This window comes from Passer domesticus, chromosome 1 (genome assembly GCF_036417665.1).
Source record: "Passer domesticus isolate bPasDom1 chromosome 1, bPasDom1.hap1, whole genome shotgun sequence".
Taxonomy (NCBI): domain Eukaryota; kingdom Metazoa; phylum Chordata; class Aves; order Passeriformes; family Passeridae; genus Passer; species Passer domesticus.
In genome coordinates this window covers 129,837,936-129,865,588 of record NC_087474.1, presented here as the reverse complement: position 1 = coordinate 129,865,588, position 27,653 = coordinate 129,837,936, and the positions used below count along the sequence as shown (strand labels likewise).

The window sequence follows — 27,653 nt, the reverse complement described above, 5'->3', positions numbered from 1 at the left end:
ATTAAATCTGAGAACAAAACTTGGAGCAGAGCATGTCAGCCAGTTTCTGTTTATGTTAACAGCTGTATAGACATGCACTTTGATAATTGAGTCCTAGTAGTGAATGTGCATGTGGGTGTTTAACTAGAATTTGGGGAGAGGATGTTCTTCACGCTTGCTGCTCTGTAAGTATTTTCCTGGTGAATGTAAAAGAATTTCTTTTCCTGCCTTCTAAGCAGGAATTGTATTAGTGACTAGATTGGTTAACCTGTGTGTTCATATGGGAGTGATTGGTTCTGGAATACAAAGCCAGCATATGAGAGTTCAAGGCACAAATATGTGTATAGAAGACAAGCTGACATTCATGCAAAAAAAAAGTGATTGAAGCCCTTTTTCCTATAGCTTGTAAGAACAGAAGAGACATTTCATTCTCATGGTTAACTATCTACATATCAAACAGGTACTCTGATCATGAGAAGTTAAATCAGTGAGAGTAATCAAGCAAAACATCCCTCAAAACTTGCCTCTCAGAAAAGGAATGGTAGGTGATGTAAGGTTAGACAGTCTTGAGTCACTCAGACTTCACTCAGGAGAAATTTGTATACTGTGGCCCTTTGAAAAGCTGAAGATCTAGAGAGAGCCAAGTTAGTAAGTATTACTATCCAAGAATTACTAAAAAACTACAGGAACTCCAGTGCCTGAGCAATTTGGAGTAAATCACTGTGAATGTCAATGAACTGTTGGTAACATTTACCCCTGCCTGCATTTTAGCAAGGCAGTGCAGTCTGACATCCCAGTGCAATAGTTTTACTGTGGACTTTGTTTTGATCTTAATATTTCTGTTACACTGTTTTTCAGGCCCTGATTATATCAAACAAAAATTTCAAGAAGGAATGGATGCAAAAGAAAAATCTGAAGAAAAAGGTCAGGAGAAACCACCCACCCCAAAAGAGTCACCTCACTTTTATCGGAAAGGTACTACACCCCCTCGAACCCCAGAAGCAAGCCCAAGAAATAGTCCTCCTCTTTCTTCTGAGACTTCTCCTTCAAAACAACTGAAAAGGCAAAGCTCCACTTCTGGGGCAAGACTCAGTCAAGAAAAAAAGCTTTTAGCCACTGAGAATATAACACCCACAACTAACAAGCCTTTATATTCAAAAGCACCAGTGAAGGAGGAAGCAGCTGGGAAACACCAGCCAAAGTTCTCAGCCCAGCACAATGCCAGCAGCACCGAGAATGGGGAGCTGCATGGTCACTACCATGGCTATTATGTAAAAATGAATCCAACAGCACTTCCACAGGAGCTCAGGGAAGAAGATGAATATGCCAACCCTTCACCATCAACACTTGCACGGATACCACCCTCTCAGAAGCCAAGTCCTGCTAGATCTGGGGGTAAGCCAGATGCCAAAGAAAACAAGCCTGACATAAAAATTAAGAAATCAGAATTTGCTGCACCAAAGAACCCAGCTAATAATGAGTCACATTCAGCAATGGAGAAAGAAGTAGGAAACAGCTCGGTAAGTACTACAAAAAACATTCTCACTTTACTGCCTTTTTACCTCTGAGTGCTGAGCTTTACAACCTAAGCACAGGCACAGCTCACTTCTGTCAAATCTTCAGTCTGGATACACGTAGCTAAAATCCACTTCACCTGGAGTAAGGAAGAAATATTCCAGTCTGGAATGAGCAAAGAAGTTTTTAAAATACCCTTTCAGATCAGTGTGACTCTTAACTTCATTATTATTTAAAAATAATAAAATTATCAATAGCTATGCAGAAAAGGAGCCATGACTAGTAGCATTTCTATTTCATGTTAGAAGAAAAAAACAGGGTATGAAACTCAGAATCTCTGATAATGTTTCTGTGATTTTTAGGCCAAGAGAAACTCAGGAAAACATTAGTTTTGCATACTAAAGTGAACCTTTCGTGAATGAAGAGTTTTAGATAATAGTCATAATGTTTCTCTTTTATAAGCATTGTTTATTTGAGTCATTTTTGGTGGTACTCTACAAAACAAACAGTGTTTCATTATTGATGGGATAAACAGAATGACCCATTTAAAGAGATCCAGATAGCCTAGTACTTACTGCATGCAAAACACTTGAATAATTGACATCAGACTTCATTAATAATAAATTTAGAAATAAAGAAGGGGAGTAATTTCCAACCAACATGAATTGTAAGTGGTCTTGTCAAACAAGTTTGATATCCTCAGGTGTGGCAGAAGAATCATCATCTCAGTCAAGAAGGTCACTTGATTTGCTTTTACATCGTCATGTATTCTGACAAGGAAACCAGAGTAATGCAAAGGCTAAATGTCACATTAAAAGAATTTTTTAAAACTGACTGATGATTCTCAAAAAGTAATTAAAAAACTATCAGTTATTTGATATTATTCTGGTGAGGTCATTCTTACATTAATTCTGTTACTCTCATCACATTCTTGTTAACGACATACAAGAGGGCATGAGAATATTGTCCATGAAGTTAATAGAAGACACAGAGACCAGAAGAGTAGTCTATAATGAAGGCAAATACAAGCTCATGCAAATCAGCTGCTAAGAAGGCTGAAAGTGTAATTATCCATGGCAGCACAGCTAAATATACTATTGTATATGAAAGACATTTTATAGAGCCTGGCACTGCAGGATCAGAACTGGAAAAGGTTGGTGGATCAGGAGCAAGAGAGGCAACTGAACATGAGCTCCCAGTCTGCTGCTGTTGTTCAGAGATGCTAATATAATCCTTAGATTTATCAACAGAAAAGATTAAGCAAGAGTACATGGGAGTCTGTTCTATCTGCTTTTGGCACAGGTGCAACCACTTCTGGGATAAAATAGTGTCTGTAAATCGGGGATTTAAAATGGAAAAAAAGCCTTGAGGGGAAGTCACACAAAGAGCTGCAAGAATGATTAAAACCTATCTTACAATGAAAGATTCAAGGTACAAAAACCCCTGGTGTACTAAATCATTTCTGAAAGTGTGTTTTATAAAACAGTTTCCCAGGCTAACAAGCAAATGTGTCGGAAGATCCAACAGCTAGAAAGATTCAGATAAAAGTCTTGTTTTAAGTGGATTTTAATGATCTTGATTAAATGTGCCATCAGTTTTCAGATGCCAGGGTTTTTGAGCCATCACTGAGTAGTTTGATAATGAGCATTTTGCCAAGATGATATTCTCTAGTTCTGCTGGAAGCTTTCATTCTGTTTTGTGCGGATCAAAGTAGATGTTCACAGAGGTTTTGTAATCTGCAAATCTGTATTACAGCTGATATCAGCCCTTTAACCTCTCAAATCTCACAGATATTACTCCTATGTAGGGTAACACAAAGCTGACAGGCTTGTAAATGTTGAGGGAGCATGTACAAATTCTAGGCTGAATTTGAATTGTTTTTTAGTTCTGGTGAAAATAAGTCACTAGAAATAGTCCTTATTGTTCCTTCATTTCAAATAATATTTTGGAGCTGAGGGAGGTTTCATCTTAACAAGTAAGCTATCTCTACAGCAGTTTATTTACCTTCTAGAATAATCAGGATAAGGACCATGAACCTACAGCCTGTTACCACAAAAGGTGTAAAAATGATGAGATATTGTGCATTAGCTACTGTTTGTTCACTGATACTGCAGTGGTATCTGGGAACTCTGGGTCACTCTACTTCATTTGGAGCATCCTAATTGCATTATTCTCATTAGCAGCATTCCATTATGGAACAAAGGTAGATTTTAGGAATTCATTTTTACTGTAACAGTATCTTAAGATGTATCTAGATGTATGTGGGTGTTTTTCAAAGATTCTAGTCTTCTATACGTGTTTGTAAATTTGCCCTTATAGACTAAATTTCCTACATGCTTATTTCTTCAAAAGGCTGAGAGTATAAATGCTAAACTGATTAAAGCAAAAAAGAGTGGCCTACTGGCCTAGCAGTCTGAGGGAGAAACAGTACAGACTGACTGTTTACTTTGCTGGACACTTAATTTTCAGCATCACCTTTCAGCTTCAGAAAAACAGTAGCCTGTTCTGCGGTGCTCCTGGACTGAGCTCAACAGCATGTCAGAATTAAGCAGTGACTAAGTTAAGAGAGCACAGTTACTGAGGAGAAGCTGGATTCATGGAATCATAGAATAGTTTGAGTTGGAAAGGATCTTAAAAAATCATCTAGCTTCACAACTCTCCTGCCATGGGCAGGCCACCTTCTACTAGACCAGGTTGTTCAGAGCCCCACCCAGCCTGGTCTTGAACATTTTCAGGGATGAGGCATCCACAGCTTCACTGGGCAGCCTGTCCCACGACTGTCACAGTGAAGAATTTCTTCTTAACATTTAATCTAAACTTAATCTCTTCTAGTTTAAATCTATTCTCCCTTTTCCTACTTAATGTACTTCTCCTTATCTCAGATGCTTCTCAATGTTGAGAGACTTAAGAATTCTAGAGTTGCATTGGGGAATGATTTTATTTCAGTAAGAAACTGCAGTTGCTTTTTAGTCATTCTGACAAATGATTTCCTTATGCTTTGAGAGTAAGTCTGCCTTATATCCTCCACAAAAGTTCTAAAATATATTTGTTAAGGAATATAAAGAGAAAAGAACTCTTACTGTCATGAAAAGAGAATGATAAAAGAGGGTTTTGGAATGCAAAAAAATGAATCTGTTAACATTTATCGAGCACTTTTGTTAGATTATCTGAAAGTGCTGTATAAAATTGTGCTGTGCTTTTCCAGGTTTCCAGTGATAACGCATTAAGAGCGCAGATACAGAAGGGAAGATTTTCAATTCTTCCTTCTATGTGTCTAAATCAAAGCCATTTCTCATACCTGAATGAAACGTCAGCTTTAATTTGGATTAGGAACTTTAAATGACTTTATTTGCAGAGAAGCTAGTAGCAGCTTGTTTTAGTGATCAAATTCATGTTTCATATTTTCTGTGAATGTTACATTCTTAAGAATGTCTTCAAATATCATCTGTGCAATAAGTTAGATATAGGAACAGTCTTGATTCTCCAGATATCCCCATTTCTGGCTATACTTGAAAAATACCAGCACATGCTTCTTACGCCACACATAAGTGTGTTTCTTTACTTACTCCCCGATGTTCAAAAATCAAAGATTGAAATTATTCCAGAACTCATAAGAGTCACAGTTTTATCAAGGTGAAATCCTTCATAAAGCACAATGACAAAGTCACTCTGTGATTTATCACAGAGATAAATCACTCCTCTTTCACTGAGAATGGGGCTCCTTCATATTACCTTGCACTTACCACTGCGTGCAGTGTTCACAGAGACCCTTGACCACAATCCAGTTCTGTTGTTTTTACTGGTCATTAGCAGCCTCCAGCCCCAGTTTCAGCTTGCACACTGCTGTCCTACCTTGAATATGAGCTGACTGGAGATTCTCTTGGACTTGAGTGAAAAATAGGATTGAATTTCACAAAACCCTATTGTAGTGTACATTCATTAATAGCCTTTTTATTTTGATATGTGTCCATGTGCTGCTCTAGGATAAATAACAATCCTGGGCTCAAATATTTTACTAAACTGTAATTTTATTTTTTTTTATTTGCCAGGTAAAGATTTTTAAACACGCAGTGTTTTGCCTAGTTTTTACCTGAATGTTACCCATGATTCTATTCCCATCTCTTCGTTCAATTCTCATCTTTTTGTACACCTAACATCCATTTAGTAAGGGCTGTAAATACCATGATGTTTGAAAAATAGATCAGTATTTGCCTGATCCTAAAAAAAACCTCTGAGCAAGAACTTTAGGCTAAATTTAATGAACATTCCTAATGCAATGGAATTAAAAGCCTAGTATTTTATTTCCTGGCACTACATTTTAGGAAAATAACTTTCTTTCTTCCCCAGATGGAAACTAATCATATGGTTGTATTTTGAACTACATAAATGTCTAACTTAAAGAAGCTGAAAGGGTAAATTCAAGCAGGACTGAAGGTTTTCTACTACAGCTTCTTTAGTGCACCTGTTCTAGTCACTCTGGGACTGTTCAAACTAATTTTGGCTTTTGCTATTTTAAGCCCTTGCGGGACACTAAAGTCTTCGTTGTGGTACTTGTCTTAAAGCATTAAATGCTTATTTCATAGGTGTCTCCAAAACAGGTGCTAGTTCATTGCATAATAACTGTGTGCTTCATAAATGTTGTTTGATCATTTTTTAGTGAATCAGGAAATCCTGCTTTGGGCTGAAAGGTATCAGAAGGTGAAATATCGTGCACATAGCAGGCCAAAGAACATGAGCTTTAGTTCTTTGTATAAAGAGATATTGTTACAGTATTTCATTATCATAAAGAGGTAACATATTTTTCTATGATCTTCATGTGAACTCAACAGCCCAGTTCTTAAGGTGTCACTTGCTTCTGTTTTGTAGATGAGACTTGTTGATTCAGAGCATAGCCTCCGACATTTTTAGCCTAATTTATCTGATTTTATTGTGGTGAGATAGTTAGATCTAACCTGACTGACAGATGCATCAAAAGAGAAATCACCTTCCCCTCCAACAAGATTAATTACCTGAGTCTGTGCACTAATGATACGGAGCTGCCATTAGCGCTGCAGTCCCAATTTGGCAACGAGCAAAAACCTGTCTTGCAGCTTCCAGGATGCTGTTCCATGATGTGTTTCAGGTAATTAACTAGTTCTTGGCTCCTGTGAAGAGACCGTGGGTTCCAAATTTTGTTTTCAGTTGCAGTAAATCAATGTGATTTTCATAGATGTTATTTTCAAATATGCAAAGTCCTAGATGGCCAAATCCCAAAAAATTTTAATGGTACTTGGCAATGATCTTCACAGTTCCTTGCAATTCTTGGTGCAGTATACCTGTAAAATCTTCAGGTGGGATTCCAGCCTATCAAGGAACCATTGACCTGATTTGAATCATATAGGCAATCCCTAGTAGAATCATAGGATTGTGGAACCATAGGGTGCTTGGCTTGGAAGGGATATTTAAAGACTGTCTGGTTCCAGCCCCTGTGCCATGGGCAGAGACACCTTCCACTAGACCAGGTTGCTCAAAATCCCATCCAACACTTCCAGTCATGGGGCAGCCACAGCTTCTCTGGGCAGCCTGTTCCTGTGCCTAACACCAGAAAGAAAGATGTTGAACCCACATCTTAGTAGAAATGAACAGTGTAATCAAATCACACTTCTGTAGAGAGCAAGGCTGCTCACAGAGCTGTGGTAACCATGTCTGGAGCTGTGCTTTCCTTCATGCCTGTTCTCTGCCCCCAAGTGTCTCGTATGCTTTGGCACATGGTGAGTCACTTCCACTAAGGAGGAAGGAACATGGTTCCACTTCTGTTCTGTGACCTGGTGGTTGAAACATACCACTGCTAATTGGGAGCTTGTTATTCAAAATCACTTTGACTAAGGTGTCATTAGACCTGGTATTCAATTTCCTAGTGAATATTTTAGACATTCCACCATTAAGCAAAATGTGGGTGCTACAGCCAATACCATTACCCCTATGGCATAATTTAATTGGCATTTTTATAATCTCAATCCCGTTTGAACTTGAACACGTGCTTCTCAGCACGTGAACAGACACCTCTGAGTGTGTGCAGAGGGAACAGCAGAGGGCTGTTATGGATAGAGGTGCTGATGAGGTTTAGGCTGACCAGAGATTTAAGCAGTGCCTGACGTAACATGTTTTGTGACATGCTCAACATCTGGCCTGCCATCTGAACTGCTGTGTAAAGGTGTGTCCTGACAGATCTTCAGTGAGACTGTTTCAGGAGACTGTGATATAATAATGACACAAGTACTGTCCCATAGCTTCCCACTTACACTGCTGCAGCACATTACTAATGGCAAGATCTTCCACCTTAGCATTCCAGAAATTATATAGCTGATGTTAGCATTATGTAGTCATGAAGTATAATGAACTTCTCCAAGGCATGCCTCATGTGAAAAGTGAAAGCACTGTATCGTTTCTCATTCAATATATACCTTCTTATGCAAGCCAGTGATTCAGCTCAGAAGATAGTTTTCTGCACAGATTGTCTAGTGGGCTTCATGATTCGTGATTTAGGAAAGTATTGTCTAAATTAAAAGTTTCTGCTTACAGTGCAACACAACTGTAAAATAAAAGAGTATTAAAATCTTTGTGAAATTATGTCATAATAAAACAAATATGTTAAGGGCAGAAGAGAATTGAGTATTTTCATCTGTTGGGACATATTTTCAAGTTGATCATTAGAAAGCATCCATTTTAAAAATAAAAAATATCAAAAATTGCTAAAAATAATTTTAAAACATTCTCTGGCTTCACAGAAATACTAAAATTGTGTAATGATTTAAAATTTCTAACCAATTTTAGCTTTAGCTAGGATGGAAGAAGTTTTTGGACTTTTCAATTCTTCAGTGCATAGGTCTTTAAGATAAGTGTCTGAGTAAATCAAAACAAGTTTAATTTTGAAGCTGCAAAATGCATTTTAATCTGTAATGTAAACAGGTTTCTTAGTGCAAAGGTAAGTAAATTTTCTTTTCTATTTGGGTTATCACAGAAGTGTATTCTTTTCATAAAGCATCTTTGTTATACCTGTTTTGAAATGGGTTGGAACTGAAAAAGGATCCCTCTGTAAGGATGAAGAGCAGCGCTCTGGCTTCCCTAAAGCAGTTCACATTCTTTATATTGCTTTATTTTAAGCTGACATTGTTTTTGTGTTGATGGGTTTGTTTTCATTTGTTGATGCAGTTGTATTTTTCAGGTGGCTTAATTTCAGTGTGATTAGGAGCAGAGAAGTAATGTACTCTCACCTGAATTTATCCAGCTCGTTTTCACACAGGTGATATTTATCTCACCTGAGTATCAAGGGTAGGGGCTGTGTTTCAGCAGCAGGGTCTGTTTCCTTCAGAACAAGGTCCAAACCTATAGAAATTTTGAAGTTGGGTCTTGTTCATTACTGTGCTTGTGTGGGAGGGTTGCATTAATTCTAATAACTTTATTTTATTTTCAGGGCCCTAACTCAGTCATGATCGCCCTGGTAATGCTGTTGAATATTGGTTTAGCCATTCTTTTTGTCCATTTTCTAACTTGATTGGAATTAGTAAAGGTAAGAAAGTCTCGCTTTCATATAAAATCACCATATCCACCCCACCTTAAATAGTAAAGATTTAATTTCTTCACATACTTTTAATGTTCCCCACTTTAATTTTAGCTATGCCTGAATGTGATTCAACATAGTTATTTAATATTGTAACTGTTTTGACCCTTCAGTGAAGTCATGACAACTAGTGGTGTTAGCCCACAGTTCTCTGCAGTTGTGTCATCAGCCTTTTAAATGGCACCTGTCATACTCAGACACAGGGAAGGAGGCTTGGAATTAGGATGGGACGCGAGAGAGATGAAACTTGGAAAATTCAGCCAGGGGCCCAGATCAGTTTCTCTGCTGGTGGCTCGTGGCTTTGGGGTCCTCTGAAAGCTGAAGCAAGCAGCCATGTTGGAAAACAAACAAAATAATCTGCTGAAGCAGCCCCGCCAGTGAAGCGCGTTGGCTTGTCCATCTGTTCCAGCAGAGTGTGACTAAAGTGGAAATGTACGGAGCTGCACTTTTTGTTGATGGAAGTTAACAGCTGCCTTACTATTTTACCGTCTGATGTTTTTAGTGGGGAGATGGGAAAACGACTGCCAGAGGAATGTGGTCAGAGGATTCTGTTGCTGTGGAAGTGATTCCAGCGTTCACTCCTATCTCATTAGAAGAAATAGTTAGCAACATCAGTCACCAGTCTTATTCCATTACCTGCTGCTTTTAACATCTCCTGCAGTGTTCTGGGAGATTGAATTTCATTTGCCTGTGCATGATTCTGTTCATTTGTTGTTTATGAAATTTGATGTATAGCCATAAGTAGTGTTTAGTCCAACCTGGAGAAAGCTACCAGTTCTGCCTAGCAGCTGAAGCCGAAAATCAAATATATTTTCCTAGTCCAGGGATAAAATTCTTAAATTCATTCTCTCAAACCTGAAGAGTCATTTTGCATGAAGGTTCAGTACATAATTCACCATTACTGCAAAATTTAAAGATACTGCTATCTTCCTTAAAATGCTCAAATACTTATGCAAATACCAACCAAATTTTTTCATAATCAAAAAAAAAAAATCTTACATTGGTAGAAGTACATTCTAAACAGGATATAGAATATCAAAATAACTCAAGAAAGGTGAGATGTAGGGTTTGCATGTTGACTTTTTCTTTTTTTTTTTCTTAATTTTGGTGCTGTGGTAATTTGAATTATTATGTTGCAACACTGAGGTATTTTGACAGCAGTTAAAATAAAGTCTCGTCTGGGTGCACATTAATGCCAATGACAGTTAGCTAATGCTCATAATAAATAATAACTTCAAAATGCTAGATTTGTGTTGAATACATTCAGGTAGAGCATTTAAAAATGTTAAGTGATTGTTTATCGATTTGATGCCTTCAGTGTCTTTTTAAAGTCAATTTATAATTTTACCTCAGCATTACAAAAGCCTCAAAATTTTTCATTTGGAAAGTTTGTCTTAAGTAGTTTCATAGCCCTTTGTTCAAACAATGTGATCACGTTTCTTTTTACGTGCCATTATACTGTAATTATTGTACCCTGTATTAATGAAATGCATGCTTATTTATTGAAGATATGTGGTGTGATCATTTGGCAAGCAAACATTTTAATTTAAAGCTGCAAAAAGCAAAGGGCTTGTATTACAGTTTATTTTATCTCTATTAGAGAATCTTTCATACAGTATAGTTTTTGAACCTGTTTGTAAACTTTCTAAGTTTTTGCATGGTTTAATGGGCAACATTCTTACAAAACACATGAGCTATTTTTTGATGCAGCGTAGTAAAGTACCGTAGGTATGGACTGAATGTTGTGCAGCAAAGCAGCTCCGAGCAGGGCAGTAACACCATGGTGTTTTTTACAGAAGTATGTTGAGAATCCTGTGTTTTGGCCAGTGTGGATAAAGAAGAAAGCAGAAAGAGAGCAAATGAAAATAAAACTTGTATATTTATTTTTAAAGAAAATAAAACAACAAAGTTTAAATTGTGTTTTAAATTTAGGAAAGTGATTTTTAAATAAGAACAAAATTTTAAAAGTTACTGTGTAAGCCTTGAATTAATGGATGAAATGTTCCATCCCACTGTTAAATCACCCCCTGTCTCCTTACGTGGAGAGATAATTTTGTAACTGACATATTTAATTCCTATTAAATGTTTATTTAAAATACTTTATGCTCTGGAAATAATGGGTAACAAAGCTTATGAAAAATGTTTATAAATTTAAGTAAGCATGTTAGTACCATTTATAAATATGTATGATTTATAAGCTTTTTTAAAACAAAGCTCAAACAAATTGTTGGTATTTTTCTAAAACGTGCACAGTTGTATTTTACATGAAAGGCTATTTATAATTGGTTGTTATACTGTACACTACATTTTGGACAGCACAATGAAGCCTGCCAATGTACTTAAAAATGTCATTTTGTCTATTTAAAGTTTCTTGCTGTCAAAGAATCAACTCTTTATCTATGAGTTTCTCTATTTATAATTCTTGACCCAAAATGTACAATGTACAGTTTTCACAACTGTATTTGCTCTAATAAAAATAAGTTGGTTATTAATAGAGTTTCAGACTACTTTTTCCTGTTTATGAATTATTTTGTTCACTCTTTGGAAGCAAATTTTTCTAACTAATCAAATAAACAGGAGTGAAGCAGGAAAATGGGTGAAATTCTAGTCCCTTTGATATAATTGTGAGTTACTGTTTTCAACAAAAGTGATTCTGGGAAACAATTAAAAATAAATTAAAATAAAAAAGTCAAGCTTCCCTTTGTGTCTTCTTTTATCTTCAAATACTGGATTTTGTGTCTTTATAAGTGTAGTATCTTAAATACACTGCCACTACAAGATGTTTTGATCAATTTTGTTTTAATTTGTGAGTGACGGGTTCATTAACAGCTGCTCTTGTAGGGGAATTAATTTTTTTGGGCCTCACTGCTCCTCAGGATCTTCATAGGTTCAAAATTAACATGAAGTTTGTGAGCCAGTATTTACACAGAGAAAATTTGCCCTTTGTCTTAAAATCACAATAGTTGCTGAACTACTCAATCAGCTGCAAATTTTATTTTCCATGATTCCATTTCATAGTAGTAGCCAGCTGTATTGAAATCCTAATGTTTAGTTGAAGAGGAGAGCAATTTTTATTAGTAGTTCCAATTTAATGGAAATACATTTTTAGGAAGTAGTTATTACTGTCTTGTTCTTTAAAGTAATTCTACGAGCAAGAAGCTTACCTTTAAGAAATTTTATTTTCTGCAGAATACCTGCTCCCTAAAGAAAATCTTTGGCTCTTTAAAGAGAGAAAAATGCATTCTCAAGAAAAATGAACAGAAATAACTTCAAGGCCAAAAAATTTTCATCAGCTTCAGTGAGATGATTCTTCTCTGGCATTTGTGATCCACAGTGTGTATTTTCAGAAATTAAAGTGTCCATGAAATATTTCTTAAGGTGTATGAATATGATAATATGCTCAGGCATATAAAAATCTGAACAGCCACAAGCAAAAGGTGTGCACAGAAATAGAAGAAGAAAGTTCTCATAATTTTCAAGTCTTTTCCCATCTGAGATGTTTTTACCAGTGGTTTATATTACAAATGCTGTTACGTGGCCACGTGTCTCTGTGTCTAAAGAAAACAAACACATGGACCCACAGTACAACTTAATGCTTCAACATTTGCTCCAGCATTAAAAAAATCACCTCACTTCCAGCAAGGAAAGCTTTTTTCAGGCAAAGTAGTTTCTCTAGCATAGTTGTGTGTTTGCCCACAGGTGCCAGTAAGCAGTGAGCTCTGTCACCCTCGAATCTGAGACCTGGCTTCTTGGACAGCTCCATTTCTCCAGTTAAACCATATGTACAGTGCACACAGACAGCAAGTGAGCAAGGGTGAGGTGCTGCAGGCTGAAGGAAAAAAGAGAATCATCTGTCATGGCTATTAAGACCTTTCTTTACTTTGTGTGTATATACATGTAAGTTTGCCTTCTCATCAGAAAAGCAGTAAGGAATATGAAGAGTTCCAGAGGAATTGCTGGCATTTGCTTTCCAAAGAGAGGGGTTCACTTTGAAAGTAGAAATTTTGAGACATGGCTACAACTTGCCATTCAGCTACAGATGGATGTTTAAAAAATCATAAATACAGCCCAGTGCTGACTTTAAAAGAAGTAAACACCTCTTTATGAAAGTTAAATTAAAAACCTTGAAATATTTATTTACATAACTTCTAATGATGTTCTGTAATCACATATTTATTAAATACTCTATTAAGATACACAATATTAAAAGATTCTGACAATAACATAGATGCAAGGATAGAAGCCTGGAGAATTCAGCACATGCTGAGCCTCACTAACAGTCTTAGTTGTTATTAATAAAACATGGTTGTGAATTGTATCTGAATGGTTTTACTCATAGCTCATTTGAACTGTTTAGTCAGGGGAGACAGTTCTACAGGCCATTCTCCTATGGAAATGTAATTCAGTAAACAAAGCAAATTAAGAGAAGGGAGATTAAATAAGCCTTTCAAATTAAGTAGTCTTCTCATTCTGTCATTTAATATTCACAGAAACAGCCAAAAATAGAAATTATGTTAAGTCTGAGCAAGAAGCTGTGTATGCAGGCATGCTGTAGCTGAGCCATCTATGGTATCTGTCTCCGTTTTTTTTCCTACTCCTCATAGAAACTGCAAACTAAGAAACATTACACTTCCCACCATTGTAGGAGGTAAATACAATTTCCATACTCAACATTTTTAAGAAAAACAGTCTATAATGTCTGTGGCTATAAACTAGAAGGAAAAAAGCCACTTCCTTTATCTGAACAGTTTATGTTGTGACCATGACTGTAAGAGCAGAACAAATTCCTCACCCCTCCTAAAACCAATAGCAAAAATAAAGCTGGTAGCAGAATTTGATAATAATCTCTCATGCTTCTTCCTTTTATTTGCTACAAAGATGGGATGGGGGGAGAACAGGGAACAGACAGCTTTTTTTAACCCGATAATCTAAATTTCATCATGCCAGTATGTGCTTGCTTCAGCTAATGCTTTTCACAATCTGTTGGGACTGGTTATCTAGGAGATTTTAGGTACAAACTGGCAGTATATTGAATGTCATTTCTTCAAGAGGGCTTTGAGTTTTTCTCAGTAATGAAAAAAAGCCCATTATTTTCCCTTATCACCAGCAAAAATGGGTTTGGTGATACTTTCACTGTGCCATCACTATTTTTCTAATTATCTTCTGTCCTTCACTGCCCACCCACCTCCCAGTTCTGACAAATTCAACTTAATCATTTTTGCCCTGGTGTGGACATTGCCCCGGGACTTCAGCCTCTCGCTCCAGAAATGTGTGTTTTCTGTGGGCCACTTGTTCAGTGTTTTTGCTCTCTGTGGCTGTGCAGCCCATCTCTCCTGCAGTTTGCCCCTCAGCAAACTGCACGTGTCATATCACAGTTTCCATTGGGTCCATTTTCTGCATACTGTCAGTGCTGGTTTATGCAACTGTATTATAATTTCAAATCTACTCTCATTGTCTCCAGTGTCAGGACAGTGATTTAAATACAGTGTGTGGGAACTGAAATGAAAAATACTGAAAGTGATGTCATACACAGAGATTTCTGATGGCTCTTTGGAATTCATAGAAACCAGGGTAATGCTGGCATTATTAGTTAAAACATCTGGTATCAGCTGGGTTAGGAACTCCTCTACAAATTCCTACAGTAAGACTGGGAAAAAGATTGGCCATGCAGCTGAAGCTGATTCTCAAATTAGAAGAGCAAGAAGCCTGAGGGCTGTAATTTCCTGGGATGGTGCAGTAGGATGATTTCTGGACTTGATATATATATGTGGATTGTTGGACAGAATAAAATACATCCTGTGTTGGATATCTGGGGTTGCTCTCCTGCCTGAGCTTACATATGTCTTCCTCTATGTCTTATACAGATTAATCAAGCAGCTCTGAAGAAGATTGGTCACATATATTTAGACAAGGACTAAATTTTACATTCATAAGTGCCTTCAATACTAATTAAGTAAAGTGCAATAAATGATAGGTGCATCATAGGCTTTAAGCCATGAGCTTTGAGCTCTGTGTTTCTTAATGTTGATTTCTCCAAACTGGAAGAAAATACAGAATACGGTCAAAGAGTAGAATTTCAGATGTTGTATTTCGCAATAATAGGTATGTTAATCCGTGACAGTACCTCAATTCCTTTGAGATAATACATTAATTTGAGAAAGAAATGTGTCTTCCTCAACTTCACTGAACAGTCTGGTTCACTGAATAGCAGCTTGACAGAGACACTGTTAGACCACAAAACACAGATACTGACCAAGAGTTTTGAGAATGGCTGCCTATATTTGATGCCTTAAATTCTAACTTTCATATTTCTCAGATTCTGTGCTGCCTGGGTATGTAGCTCTGAGCTTCATATTAAATGTCAGTAAGCTCTCTTCACAGGGTGGTTAGACAAAACAGTCCTTTTCCAGCAAGACAGCCCTTACGAGCTTCAGGTACAAAAGAATAAACAGCAAAGAACTGAGGAGAACAGACAAGAAGGATGGGACTTCATAACCCGAAGCTGTAACTGGACAAGCAACCCCAATATGCAAAAGGACCAAAAACACATAAAAGTGTGAGGCCTTGTGACCATTTGTCCATTTTGTGACCATTTTGGGTCCATCTTGGGTGTAGCCCTGGCTGGGCTCTTGTGCTGCCCAAGGTGTATCCATTGAGGCCTCCTAATAAATACCTGCTTTATTCTCTTGGCTCTGTCTAGCCTCTGTTCCAGGTCAGCCTCTCAAGGCATCATATTTATGTTTCTTCATCTGCACCTGATGATCTAAATTTAAACATTTCCCAGCTTCTGAACACCCCTTGGTTAGTATTCAGAGACATTGTGGGAAGAGGCAAAGTCAGATATTACACTGAAAATGGCAGTCTATGAAAATGTTAAATCTGGCCTACAAAATGTGCCAAAAGTTGAAAGCATTTAGATCTGGGTTTTGAATCATCATTGGAGCTACGGGCTCTGATTTTGGGATTTCAGTCAGAATCCAAATCTGGATCTGATTCCTGAGGCATACAAGTGAAATACTTTAACCAGGAGTGCTGCTAAGGAAGGAGCTGGAGGGAGAGGGAGTTACTTAAAATCAGGCTGCTGTAACTCTGGGTTAATTAAACCATTACATTCTGTACTTTTGGAACAGTGTCATTAACTTTATTTAACATAGCAATTTTACTGTATTCAGGACATGTTCCACAGAATATCTCAGAAAGCATCATCATTCAAGGTAATGGTGCTTAATTACTTACCCAGTTTTAGCTGCGGGGTACTTTTTCCCTGTAATACCACCAAGTCTTCAAAAATATCATAAACTGCCTTCCATTTAATTATGACAGCTCAGTTCTAGATTTTGTTTAGGCCACTGACGAGAAAGTCACTGAAGGATGGGATCGGCTACCATGGAAACAGTGAAGACAGAAGAGCACCAGCAGCATTTCACAGGGGCCAGGACTAAAAAAGACATTCTGCAAAGAGAAGGTAATTGAAAGACATTTACATCACAGCGGATGGCTTCAGTGCATTCCTGCCATTCCAAGACAACACATTCCTGGCATAGGCTGCAGCAAGCCTCCACATGCACCAATGGTGTACAGCAGAACAGGCATTGTCAGAAAGATTGGAAATTAATCTTTAGGGACAACAGACATGTTGAAATATAAAGCAGAAGAACAGAGGAAAGCATGGGGGAAAGGAAGAAAGGGGAAAAGAGAAGCTATGAGGAAGCTATATTTGCTAAAAGGAAGGGGAAGAGATTGTTTATAGGGAAAAAATACTAAGGAAATGGAAAATATTGGATCCAGAAGAAAGTGGCATTTGTTAGATGGGAATATGAATGGGATAGAAGACTTAGAAGTCACCACAGTCACCATCCTCAGCACTCAAACAGCTGCTCTAGAAAGCTGCTTTCCCAGCTCATGGGGATTAAGAAAAAAACAGATGGACTTAAATTGCATGAAAATTGTGATCCAAGTTAGCCATAAAGAAAAATTCTCTAATTATAAGAATAATATGTTTGAATTAGATTACCACAGGAATGAGAATATTTATTTAATGTTTACTCTGAACAAGATTACAGATCGAAAGATTGATGAATGTCCATTAATGGCCTATTTTCTGTGATTCTATGATAATTATTATGGAATGTGAAAATTAGAGAGAGGTGTGGTGGGAAGGAACTGGGGGACAAGAGAATGAGTTGTTCTTTATTTACAGAAGAAACTTAAATGAGAGTGTACTGCAGGAATAAAGTAGGAGGATGTTTGGATAAGGCAGATGGGAGGAACAAGAAAACATGAGCCATGGAGAGTGAAGAAGAATGTCGGGGTTGACACAAGGCACACAAGAGCGAAGGGAATAAATGGGCAAAACCCACAAATGCAGGGCTGCAATGGAGGAAGGAATACAGATGGGAAGTGGGCTGGGAAGCCTTAGGCAGTCCTGCAAGAACAGCACACTGAAGCACAGCCAAAAGGGCTTAGGAGGCAAAGGCGTAAAGCAAGGAAGCATCAGGTGTTCAGCAACACCACAGGTGTCCATCTTTGTCGTTTTCTCAGCTGAAGATACTCTGTGGACTTTGATACAAGTTTTAAATTGTGGGAATAATTGAAGTTACCAGGAAGCCTCCTTTTAATAATTAAATGTTCAGGGAAACATCTGTGTGCAAAATCCGCAAAAAAACAACAGCTTGCTGTTACAGCAGGCTGGCTTGAGTTCCACTGAAAAGAGTTAGTTATGCAGACATGGTTGCAGTGCATTTTCTTAACTCCTTGTGTAAAATTTCTCCAAGAATACTTTATACAATGAGAGTTTCCTGCTCTTCATAAAGATGTGATAAAGCAAACAAACAAAAAATTTAACCACTGCATAATCATATCAGCTATTTGAAAAGAACCTTAATGCAAATCTGCAGGTTTATGTCTCCGAACATCTCAGACTTCAGTGATCTCAGACTACAGAAATGTTGTTGGTATTTACAGTGATTCGCTGCTGTACCAAATGTTGCATATGCTCTATAGACTGTGGTGTTGTGAGTCACACAAATTACGTAACATTTGGAAATACATTCAGTCATCTGCTTGCTACAGAAATATTGCTAACAGATTCTTCACTCTCTTTTATCTCTACAGTCTTTATCACCCTTGTTAAATGTTATTTTCATGCAACTTCCTCAAGGGGAGATGACTCAGTGAGAGAGTAAACTATAATGCTCCATTGACACCAGTGGCCATATGTGCTGGTAATCAGGTGCTGCCCTCCCCTCCTCCTTGTCACAGCTAGCAGTTGCAGTGGGGTTTAAATGTATCCAGAGTGCTGTTCCTTGCTGCATGCTAGTGTAAGTGTCACCAGAACCAGGGTGAGAACATAACCATTGAAAGGCGTCAAGGACAACTTTTAGCCACAGACCCCTTCTAGTAAACCAGACTTCACTCAGTCTCCTCTGGTTACCTGAATGCTAATTAGTTTATGCCAGGTCCTCAAAAAGCTGTGTGGGCACCTGCACCCCTTTGAGGATTTAGGGATTCATCCAAGCCCCACCTCTTTCATGGAAGGTGGGGTTGGGTGGCAGGGCACTGGAGTTTGTTGGGGTTTTTGCATGCACGCTCAGGCATGCACTTGCTCTTGTCTGGTGTCCATCCTTCTCAGGCAACAAGAAAGAAACAGCAGATCTGATGTTTCCTGCCAACAGTTGGTCATTTCTCCCCATCAAGCAGCCTGAAGGCAGCAGAGACATTTCAGAGACTCAGTGTAGACATGTGAACTTCATTCTTTACCCTGGAGACTGAGCACTTCTGTAGTCCATTGCTGCCAAACAGGTAAAAATACAGGATGCATAGAGCATATAGACAGCTGTAAAGTCTACCATTAATGCTTCTGGCCACTCGTACAAACGTCTTTTTAAATTATTTTAAGCATCAGGGCAGGTTTTTTGGTTGCATAAATTGCAGGTCTTCAGTGATTGGCATAAAAAATGTCATTCAGAGGCTTTGGCTGCCAGAAATAGGGGCTGCTAAGTGTTCAGATAGGTGAGATGTCATCTTGTGAAGAAAAAAAGCAGAAAGAAAAATATTTTCAATTCACCTCATGACTAGTAGCTAATTGGCTGACATTTCAAAACCCTGTGTTCACACATCTCACATTCTTCACACTAAATGAGAGAGACTGAAAACACTGAAGAAAATGTATTTTCAGGCATGGGAAGAAGCATCACTTGAATTTACTTTGGATGTAAATGAAAAGTGCTTTTTGGTCATATTTATGAGTCCAAGAACCTCAAAGCCCTTTTGTGTACAGCAGTTTTATGTACACAGGGGCCGAGCCTGCGTCTCGAGGCCGGCGAGACAGGCTGCACACAAACACCCTTCTGAGGACCCTTGTGTGGGCACAAGGCTTCTTTCAGTTCCCTCTTTGGACGGCATTCCAGCTGCCAGCCAGCTGTGGGTGCAAGCTTTAGGGCAGAGAACTGGTGATGTGGCTAGGAAGATGGAGCACCCTGGGCTGGGGCAGAGACCTCCTGACACCTCCACTTGCCCCAGCAGCCCTGGTCTGGAGCACTCCCTGTGTCCTGGAGAGGGCAGTGGTGGATGATGGTGCCGACAGGAGACCTGCACATGCCTGGCTCCTGCAGCCCCCCAGAGCTCGGTGCTTGCAGCGTGCCATTAATGGTTGGAATGTCACAGCAGGAACCAGTTGTTGCATCTAGGCACCTACGGGGTATTTTCAGTATTCCAGATATGCCTCTGTCAAAGCTCTCTTGAACTACTGTGCAAAGACTGGTGGCAGAGTGAAATAAATTGGAAGGAGAGCATAAAAAGTTGCCGCTTGGAAGACAAAAACAGAAACAAGAGGCGCTTCCGTCCTTACAGTTCATGCACATGATGCAGGAATGAGGCTGGCAGCCAAAACTGCCCGATTGTGCCTATCAAGTGTCCCTGTGTTGGGAGGGAATGTCCTGAGGAGCTGGCTGGCCACTGACATTTGGAAAATGAATGAATTGTGCTTGCCAGGTGCTTGAGAACAACATTTGGCATGAAATAGCTGGCATGACATGAGTTTGCAGGCAGTGTTTTATTTCCTATTCTTCTAGACCTTCCCATTGTATCAAGAGACTAAACAGGAACCCATTTCAGAGGGCACCAAATATTCCAAGGGGATAGTTACAGATACATTTGCAATATATTCATTTTATTAAGATATTTAACTAGAGTAGAATTGCATTTGGAATATTGTCTCAAATAATAACAGCAGTGGAGACCTGAAATGGATCTGGAATGCATGCTGTGGAGACACTGGGAAAATCTGGGAAAAGTCAAGGTAAGAAAATGTGAAAATAAGTCTGTTATTTCCAGAATTTATTAAAAAGGTGAATGAATTTTGCAGACCTGAGATACCACTGTTGTCTATAGAACTACTTTAACTAGGAACAGAGTAAGACCTGCTCTCTGCCATCCTTACCTTTTCCCTTTTGTGTTTTGTTGGTTTTTGTTTTTTTTTTTTAATGCCACTGTAACAAACTTTAATATTTACCATAGCAGAGGTAATCAACATCAAGCACAGATCAGACTCCAGAACAACCTTTGAATCCTTAGTGCTCTGTGTGTCTTATAGAGGACACTTTGTTCCTGGAAGCCACAGGTGCTGCTCATGGCACATCTACAGCAGACAGACCATTTTCACCTACCTTTGTTGCATTACTGAAGTCATATAAGGTAGAAAGTTAATATGCTAATTCAGTGGTAATGTTGATTAAATCTGTATCTTTTATAAACTGTAGGAAATTCAATGGCAATTAACAAAGTTGCTGTATAGCTGGAGAGGAGCTCTTATAAGCTGATTTGCTTTCTTACAAGCAAAATTATTTGATATGAAAGAATCTTGACTGGCAACTTTAGATGAATGATGCAGGTAGAAAAGCCAGGCCAGAAACATGAGCTGCCTATTTCCTCCTGACATGCTAAGGTCTGCCTGTCTCACCTGTTTTTCCATATTCTTCAGAGATTCATACAATTTGTCCCTTTGGTCTTTAAAACAAAGGGGAATCAGCAATCCAAATTGTAGCATTTTGTTAATGAATATGTAAGAGTTTACACTGATCTTCCTTTTTAATGCTGAGAAGAAAAATTTCAGTCAGGACATGGGTACAAAATGTGTTGCACTGTCACAGCTCCAAAGAGAGGCAGCAGGAGGGCTCAACAGTGAGCATTCACACCATTCAGCCCAGGAGACTTCAAAGGTCTAAATTGTCATCCTGCTTTCAAATTAGTGATTTAAAATTTACAAATGGCAGTCTCAACCGTAGTCTTAACCTTTCCTTCTTCTTCCTCTGGCTCACCAGTAAATCTCTGATATTTACTAAAATATCTGTTTAGTGTTTGTTTGAGGACAGAGAGATGCTGCATGTTGTTTCTCTTTGGCTTCACATACACAATTCTTGTCAGGATTGTAAGACTTCAAAATGAGTACCACCCACTGGAAAAGTTCAAACACACCAACACATTAGGTGATTTGCCTTCTCCCACTGACACCTTTACTGTTTTCACCAGGAAGAATAGGAAATTTAGGAAGCTTTTATACCATGTAAACAAAATCAGAATATCACAAGCACATAAATAATTACTTGGAATCTAATAAAAAAGATAGGTGATAATTTATTGCATTAATTTTATTGCATTAAGGATGTAATTAACATCTGATTAATTATAGACTTACTGTTACAAGTGAATAAATAAACATTCATCCAAATGCAGGAATGCTATCTTTTCAGGAGGAAGGAACATTTGCAGAACAATCTTCAGCTTCTTCTCAATCAAGATGAAACAATGAAGTAAAATTAATATTTTAATCTTTTTTTTACCTTCATTGTAAAATAAATCCTTAATAAGTCTGCTTCTAAATATTCAGCAAAATTCAATTAAAACTTTTCAGAACCTGAGACTCTTGGCATATCACAGAATTTTTAGAGTTGGAAGGGATCTCTAGAGGTCAGCTAGTCCAACCCCCCTGCCAAGGCAGGGTTACCTAAAACAGCTGACACAGAAATGTGTCCAGGTGGGTTTTGAGTGTCTCCAGACAAGGAGATTCCACAACTTCCCTGAGCAGCCTGTTCCAGTGCTCTGCCACCCTCAATGTAAAGTTCTCCCTCACTGAGGTGAAATTCCTTGTGTTTTACTTTATGGCCATTGCTCCTCATCCTATCACTGGGCACCACTGACAAGGGTCTGACACCATCCTCTTCTCACCCACTTTTGAGGTATTTATATGTACTGATGAGATCCCCTCTCAGTCTTCTCCAGACTAAGCAGCCCAGCTCCTGCAGTCTGTCCTCATAAGAGATGCTGCAGTCTCCTTTTGGCCTCTGCTGGACCCCCTCCAGTAGCTCCCTGTCTTTCTTGTACTGAGGAGCCCATGCACTGTGCTAAATCTTGGGGGGTTCATCCTTGACATAGAAACTGAAGCCTTTCTGCTAACAAATTTGAGACAGCATTTGCAAAGGGACCTGCACTTCACTGGAAGGAGAGAGATGTGAGCTTTTATGTCACCTGTGCCAGACCTGCAGTAATTGGTAGCCAAGGTGCAATCCTGTGCCAGCACCTCAAAGTGCCCGAGTTTGCGCAGCATATCCCACACTCAGGAGCACTCTGTGCTTGCAGCTTCCATCATTGGCACTTTAAATCACTCCGTGAGCTGTGCCACCTGCCCTGGAGCTGAGCCAAGAGGCTCCTGCTTCCAGCACTCAGAGGACAGTAGCAGAACAAGCCCATCCAAGCAATGGAACCAAGGGTTCCATAACCTCCATGGAGGGAAGGGGGCATGATGGGCAGCTCTGTCAGCAGCTAGGATCAGCAGCTGTGACAGCAACTAAAACTGCATTAAATCCTTGCCCAAAAGGTCTCACACCAGAACTGCTCTGCCTCCATCCTACGAGGGGTTGTCCCTGCCATCCATGGCAGTAGAAGGGGAGATCCCATCCCACACACAGCTCTGCTTCAGCCTTTAAATGGAGACTTCATGCTGAGACTCCCTCCAGCTGAGACCAAAAAGCTAAAAGTTATCAAAACCAAACTTCAGACCCTTCATTTTATTCCCTGATAGGAACTCCTGACCAGAGCTCCCTGCCAGCATGGCCAGAGGGCACTGGGCATGTCTTCTCCTTGCTTGCATTCACTGATAGTTGTGTGCTTCCATGGTCCTGTTGCTGAGACTTTCAAGTTTATTTCATCTAGCCAGTGCTCATCTATTTTCCACAGTATTTTGAAACTGCCTGGCATCAGAATTCTTGCTATTTATAGTTTTATGTGCAACTTAATATTTACTTCAACCGCCAATAGGGGTGCTTATTGTAAATGTCAGCGGATTATGTACTATGGCAAATTAATTAGTTATGTAATTATTCTCTTTTTAGGGAGGAGAGACTGTTAATACTTGTTGGATTACTTGAGCATTATGAACCCTTTGAAGTTCTTCAGCATTTTTGAATCTTTAGTTCAGGATATGCAACTTTAAAGCAACAGTGTGAATATCCCAGAGCTCAGGCATACAGAGAATTATTTTGTTTAACTCAGGTATTAACAGTACTTTGTCTCAAATGAACATTTCAGTTGTGCTAAATTACAATGAGATTCCAATTGAAGCATATAAGATGGAACATTTAATTTATTGATGAATGTTATTATGGTGACTATCTGCTATGTTAATAATGATAAGACTGAAATAAAGTATCACCAGCTGTTACCAACCAGCTAAACAACTAATTTTTTTCCACTTGTGCCCTAAAATAAATTTTAAAAAGAGAATGATGAATACTGAAACATAGAAATCCACATTGTTTTGTACTTTAACTCCCTTTGATGTTTTTGGAGTATAGTTACTTTTATTTGTTTGAACAGGACGAATACAAAGTGTGCAAAGTAATGATTGCTAGAAAATGCATAACTTGTAAAAGATTGCAGTTCCCTGTAGTGACAGGCTACATTCTCACAGCAAACACCACAATTTAAAAATTTCTTCAAAACTAGCAGCAAAATCTGGATGCTTGCTAAGTTGGCACACACACAATGGATTTTCAGCTACAAATTGCTGAAGGGGTTTTATATTTGACAGCAGAGAGGCCTCACTGACAATTTTGTCACTATTGGAGGCCCTACTAAGCAGCCATATGTACAGAGCATTAGAGGCAAGTTCTCTAGGATGGGTCAAGATGGGACTGACTCAATGCTTTTATTTTGTACAATGTATACTTCACTTGTAGAGCCACAAATAAATAATGTGTGTTTCTTTGTTGTCACCACTTAGCATCTATTTGGAGATGCAGATTTTTTCTAACCAGTGTAATTTTACTTTAGCCCTTTCCAGCTGAGAAACAAAGGATTCATGGTTTTGTTACCAGACTGCCATTCCACCCTACTTTTAAAAACGCCTCAAGATCAAGAAGGATGGGAAGCTGTCAGGAAATGGCCCAAAACTGCAAAGCGAGGCTGAGCTGGAGAAAGCACATCTGAAGGAGCTGTCCCCAGTGGGGATGGCTGGGGCAGGCCTAAGGCCCAGCCCAGGAGAGCACACAAGCAGGAAATCAGGGAAACAGATGGAGCTGTGAGACAGGGAGAGGGCAGGGTGTAAATCTGGTGAGCTAAGCAAACGGGCACCATTGTTCCCAAACCCAAAGGGTTCTTCTACCGGAAAGATTACAGATGGAAATTAGCGTCCAAACTCTTTGGTGTCCTGAAATCACTGCACTCAGGGGTCCCATTGAGGGATCTGGAAGCACTGCTTCCCTTAGAAATAATGGAGTTGGGAGGGTATTTTTGCATTAGATTTATCTGGCTGAAAAAATATATGCTTAGCATACACAGAACAGCCTGCAGGAGCTCCTGGCTGGGGCCAGACAAATCTCCTGGTGGATCCCCTGCCTGCAGCTTCCCGGGTTCCCCCGGGTGCTGTGCAGCAAACGTCCAACTCTGAACAGACTCTGCCCCCATTTGAGGACTTGTTTGATTTGAATTCAGTTCTTCTGCAGACATAGAAGGAACATGGAGATTGTCTTCTAGCTGAGGCCCTATGAGAGGACACGCTTTCGATACCAGAACTGTAAGTTCACTGCTTGTTGGTTCTGCTTGTTCAAAGTCATCGTTGCACAGTTACATCAGCATCAAGACAGCTATAGTAGGAAGGGAAAAAAAATAATTGGCACTGTCTGGTTGCATTCTGGTTTGCATATATTCAGCAGGATAGCTGTCTAGTACTGGGAATAATTAGTGAATTTATAATGCTATTTCAATTATCATTACTTCATTGATACTCTTTGTTAACTTCAAGGCATCCTGAGGGTCAGGCACAGTGTAGCACTGTTCAGGAAAATGAACAAACCACAGGCAGCTCTGTTAAGCCAATTTTTCATCTCAAGGCTATTAAAGACTTCAGAGAAGCAGCATCCCCATTACTGAGATGAGAAATTGGATCATCAGCTGATCTGGATGATGTGATTGGACATGGTCTCTTCTTCTCATAGCAAGCCTGCATTTAGCTATAAAAAGTGAATCCTAAGAGATCTTAAAATTAACAATAAAAGCTTCAGAGTCTATAATAGCACTATAAGTATTTGGACTGAGTTTATAATGAAAAAGAAAAGGGCCAAGTTTATCATTTAAAGACCAAATTATATGTTGTACATCCTGGATTTTTAAAATATACCTGACTATGTTTGAGTAGTCCTTCCAATGACTATACAAGTGTTAAAGTACATAGTCTTTTCTGGTGTCTCTGAGTTGTATGGTTCTGACACAATTTAAAATGAGATATGCAAAAACCATGTCACATATGTATTCAGCAGGAAGGAAGCACATAGTTCCTGCTGCTAGCAGAAGAGAGAAAGGATATCAGCCCATTTGAAATGTAATATATAGCAAATTGTTTACCATGAAAGCAAAAATTGCAAAGAACCAGTTTCCAACATCTACATACATTTTCCGTCCATTTAAGACTTACAAAATCATTCCTCTTGATTGTATGGACAGTAATTGACATCCTAAGACCAGAGGAATGTAAAAGCCCATATAATTTTGGCCATTTTGTCAAGCATATATTTACATTTGAGTTACCATCTATTTGATCTCCTCCTAAATGAGTGTCAACTAATCAATCTGATCATAATTTAGAAAGTTCTTCAGTATAATCTCAAAAATTACAATCTATCTACACATTTAATTATTTTAGAAGCCGTGTGTATTGGCCTGAAGTAAATAAAATAACTGCTATATGAATAAAATAAAAAAAAATAATTCTAGCCATTGAAATAACTGGGTCCTAAGTGAACTCTCCCTGATTATATAGATCACCCATGGCAGATGGTATTGTCACAAAGAATTATGAGTTTTGTAGTTTGAACTCTCCTGCAAATCACTCTAGGATGGAACATAATTAGACTTCCAGCCAGCACAGGTGCCTTTACCCTCAGCTCCCACTTACAAACATGGAGATTAGTGCTGGGAGCCCAGGACAGGTTCAGCTGAAAGCTACTATCTCTAAGCTCATCAAAGTGATGCCATCAGGGTGCCTCACAGAAAACCAGTTTGCAAAGCCTCTCTTGGAGTAAGCTCAGGAGGTTTGTGCCCATTTCCCTCAGCTACAACTGCACTGCACCAGCAGCACCCACACAGCTTCTAGGGAGTCTGCTCAGCCTCCTCCCAAACCTCCCCAGGGACACAAATCCCCCTCCTTCATTTGGCAGGCTGTGCAGAAAGTCCACATAGGAAAAAAAAAATTAATGTCTCAAGTCATTAATGTTCACACATTTCAGATGAGATTGCTTTAAATTCACTGGAATGAGCATTCAAGCAGAGTAAGTTTCAGAAAACTCACAACTGGTCCAAGATGAAAGATTGTTTAAATACATACTCTTCAGCAGGCCTGTGCTAAAGATGGGTTTAAAAGCTCTGTCTTATGATGATGCTTTTCAGCAGGTCCAGTGAGCAGGAGGTTCTTGTTGAAAGGTTACTTGTCCTACCTCTTCTCTACCTTGTGACAGAGCCTCTGACAAAAAAATCTTGCAAACCATTGATCAAGATCAACATTCTGGGCTTGTGATTGGAGAATTTTACTTTCCTCTAAGGTATTCAACTTCTGAATATTTCCTTTCTGTATTCCTCCTATATAATGCAAAAATCAAACTACTTGATCAAATATTTCAGCTCTGCATGTCTTACTTTGAATGAAAGTACTGCTAAGGAAAAGAGGGGAACAGATGCTGAAGATAAAAAATCTCAATCACTCTGAGCTGATGTCTGGCAATTGTCATCAATATGGATCTTATGACGCTGCTTCCAAGAATGGAGAATACACGTTAGCCAGTTTTTTTTCTGTACGTAACAGTAGTGTTATTCTTGCAGTAGTTTTGACTTAATGTGTTATTTGGTACTTTCTGACAAGGATTGTTACGTAGGATGCTGTGAGCTTTCAGTCTGTTGATGCATTTCTTTCTGGAAGTGGGAGTATTTTAGTGGTAAGTGTAAGGGATAGACAAACAGAGGCAGAAATCTGAATAAATCCATCTCGTAACTGGGCATTGCTGCATGCCCAGAG

The 27,653-nt window shown here is 38.8% G+C and overlaps 1 protein-coding gene and 2 long non-coding RNA genes across 6 annotated transcripts in view; 2 read left to right on the top strand and 1 right to left on the bottom strand.

Annotated features, from left to right (window-relative positions):
* Positions 1–11,787, top strand: part of JPH1 (junctophilin 1) — an 82,137-nt gene extending 70,350 nt beyond the window's left edge. The window contains exons 4-6 of one of the 4 annotated variants that reach the window (XM_064389516.1): positions 838–1,499; positions 8,948–9,043; positions 10,891–11,787. In XM_064389516.1, the coding sequence (XP_064245586.1) occupies positions 838–1,499; positions 8,948–9,028 (743 nt within the window). In that variant the 3' untranslated portion in view covers positions 9,029–9,043; positions 10,891–11,787. Of the gene's footprint in view, positions 1–837; positions 1,500–8,947; positions 9,044–9,148 lie in introns of all 4 variants that reach the window. The other 3 variants (XM_064389507.1, XM_064389493.1, XM_064389497.1) reach the window with 3 other exon arrangements.
* Positions 1,443–16,555, bottom strand: LOC135281037 (uncharacterized). Its single transcript, XR_010347813.1, has 3 exons — positions 16,331–16,555; positions 6,504–6,638; positions 1,443–1,633 (listed from the first exon to the last, which is right to left on the bottom strand). It is a non-coding gene; the product is annotated as an uncharacterized LOC135281037 (long non-coding RNA).
* On the top strand, positions 16,401–20,394 carry LOC135281032 (uncharacterized). Its single transcript, XR_010347811.1, has 4 exons — positions 16,401–16,559; positions 18,209–18,326; positions 18,726–18,895; positions 20,325–20,394. It is a non-coding gene; the product is annotated as an uncharacterized LOC135281032 (long non-coding RNA).
* The last annotated feature ends 7,259 nt before the right edge of the window (positions 20,395–27,653 follow it).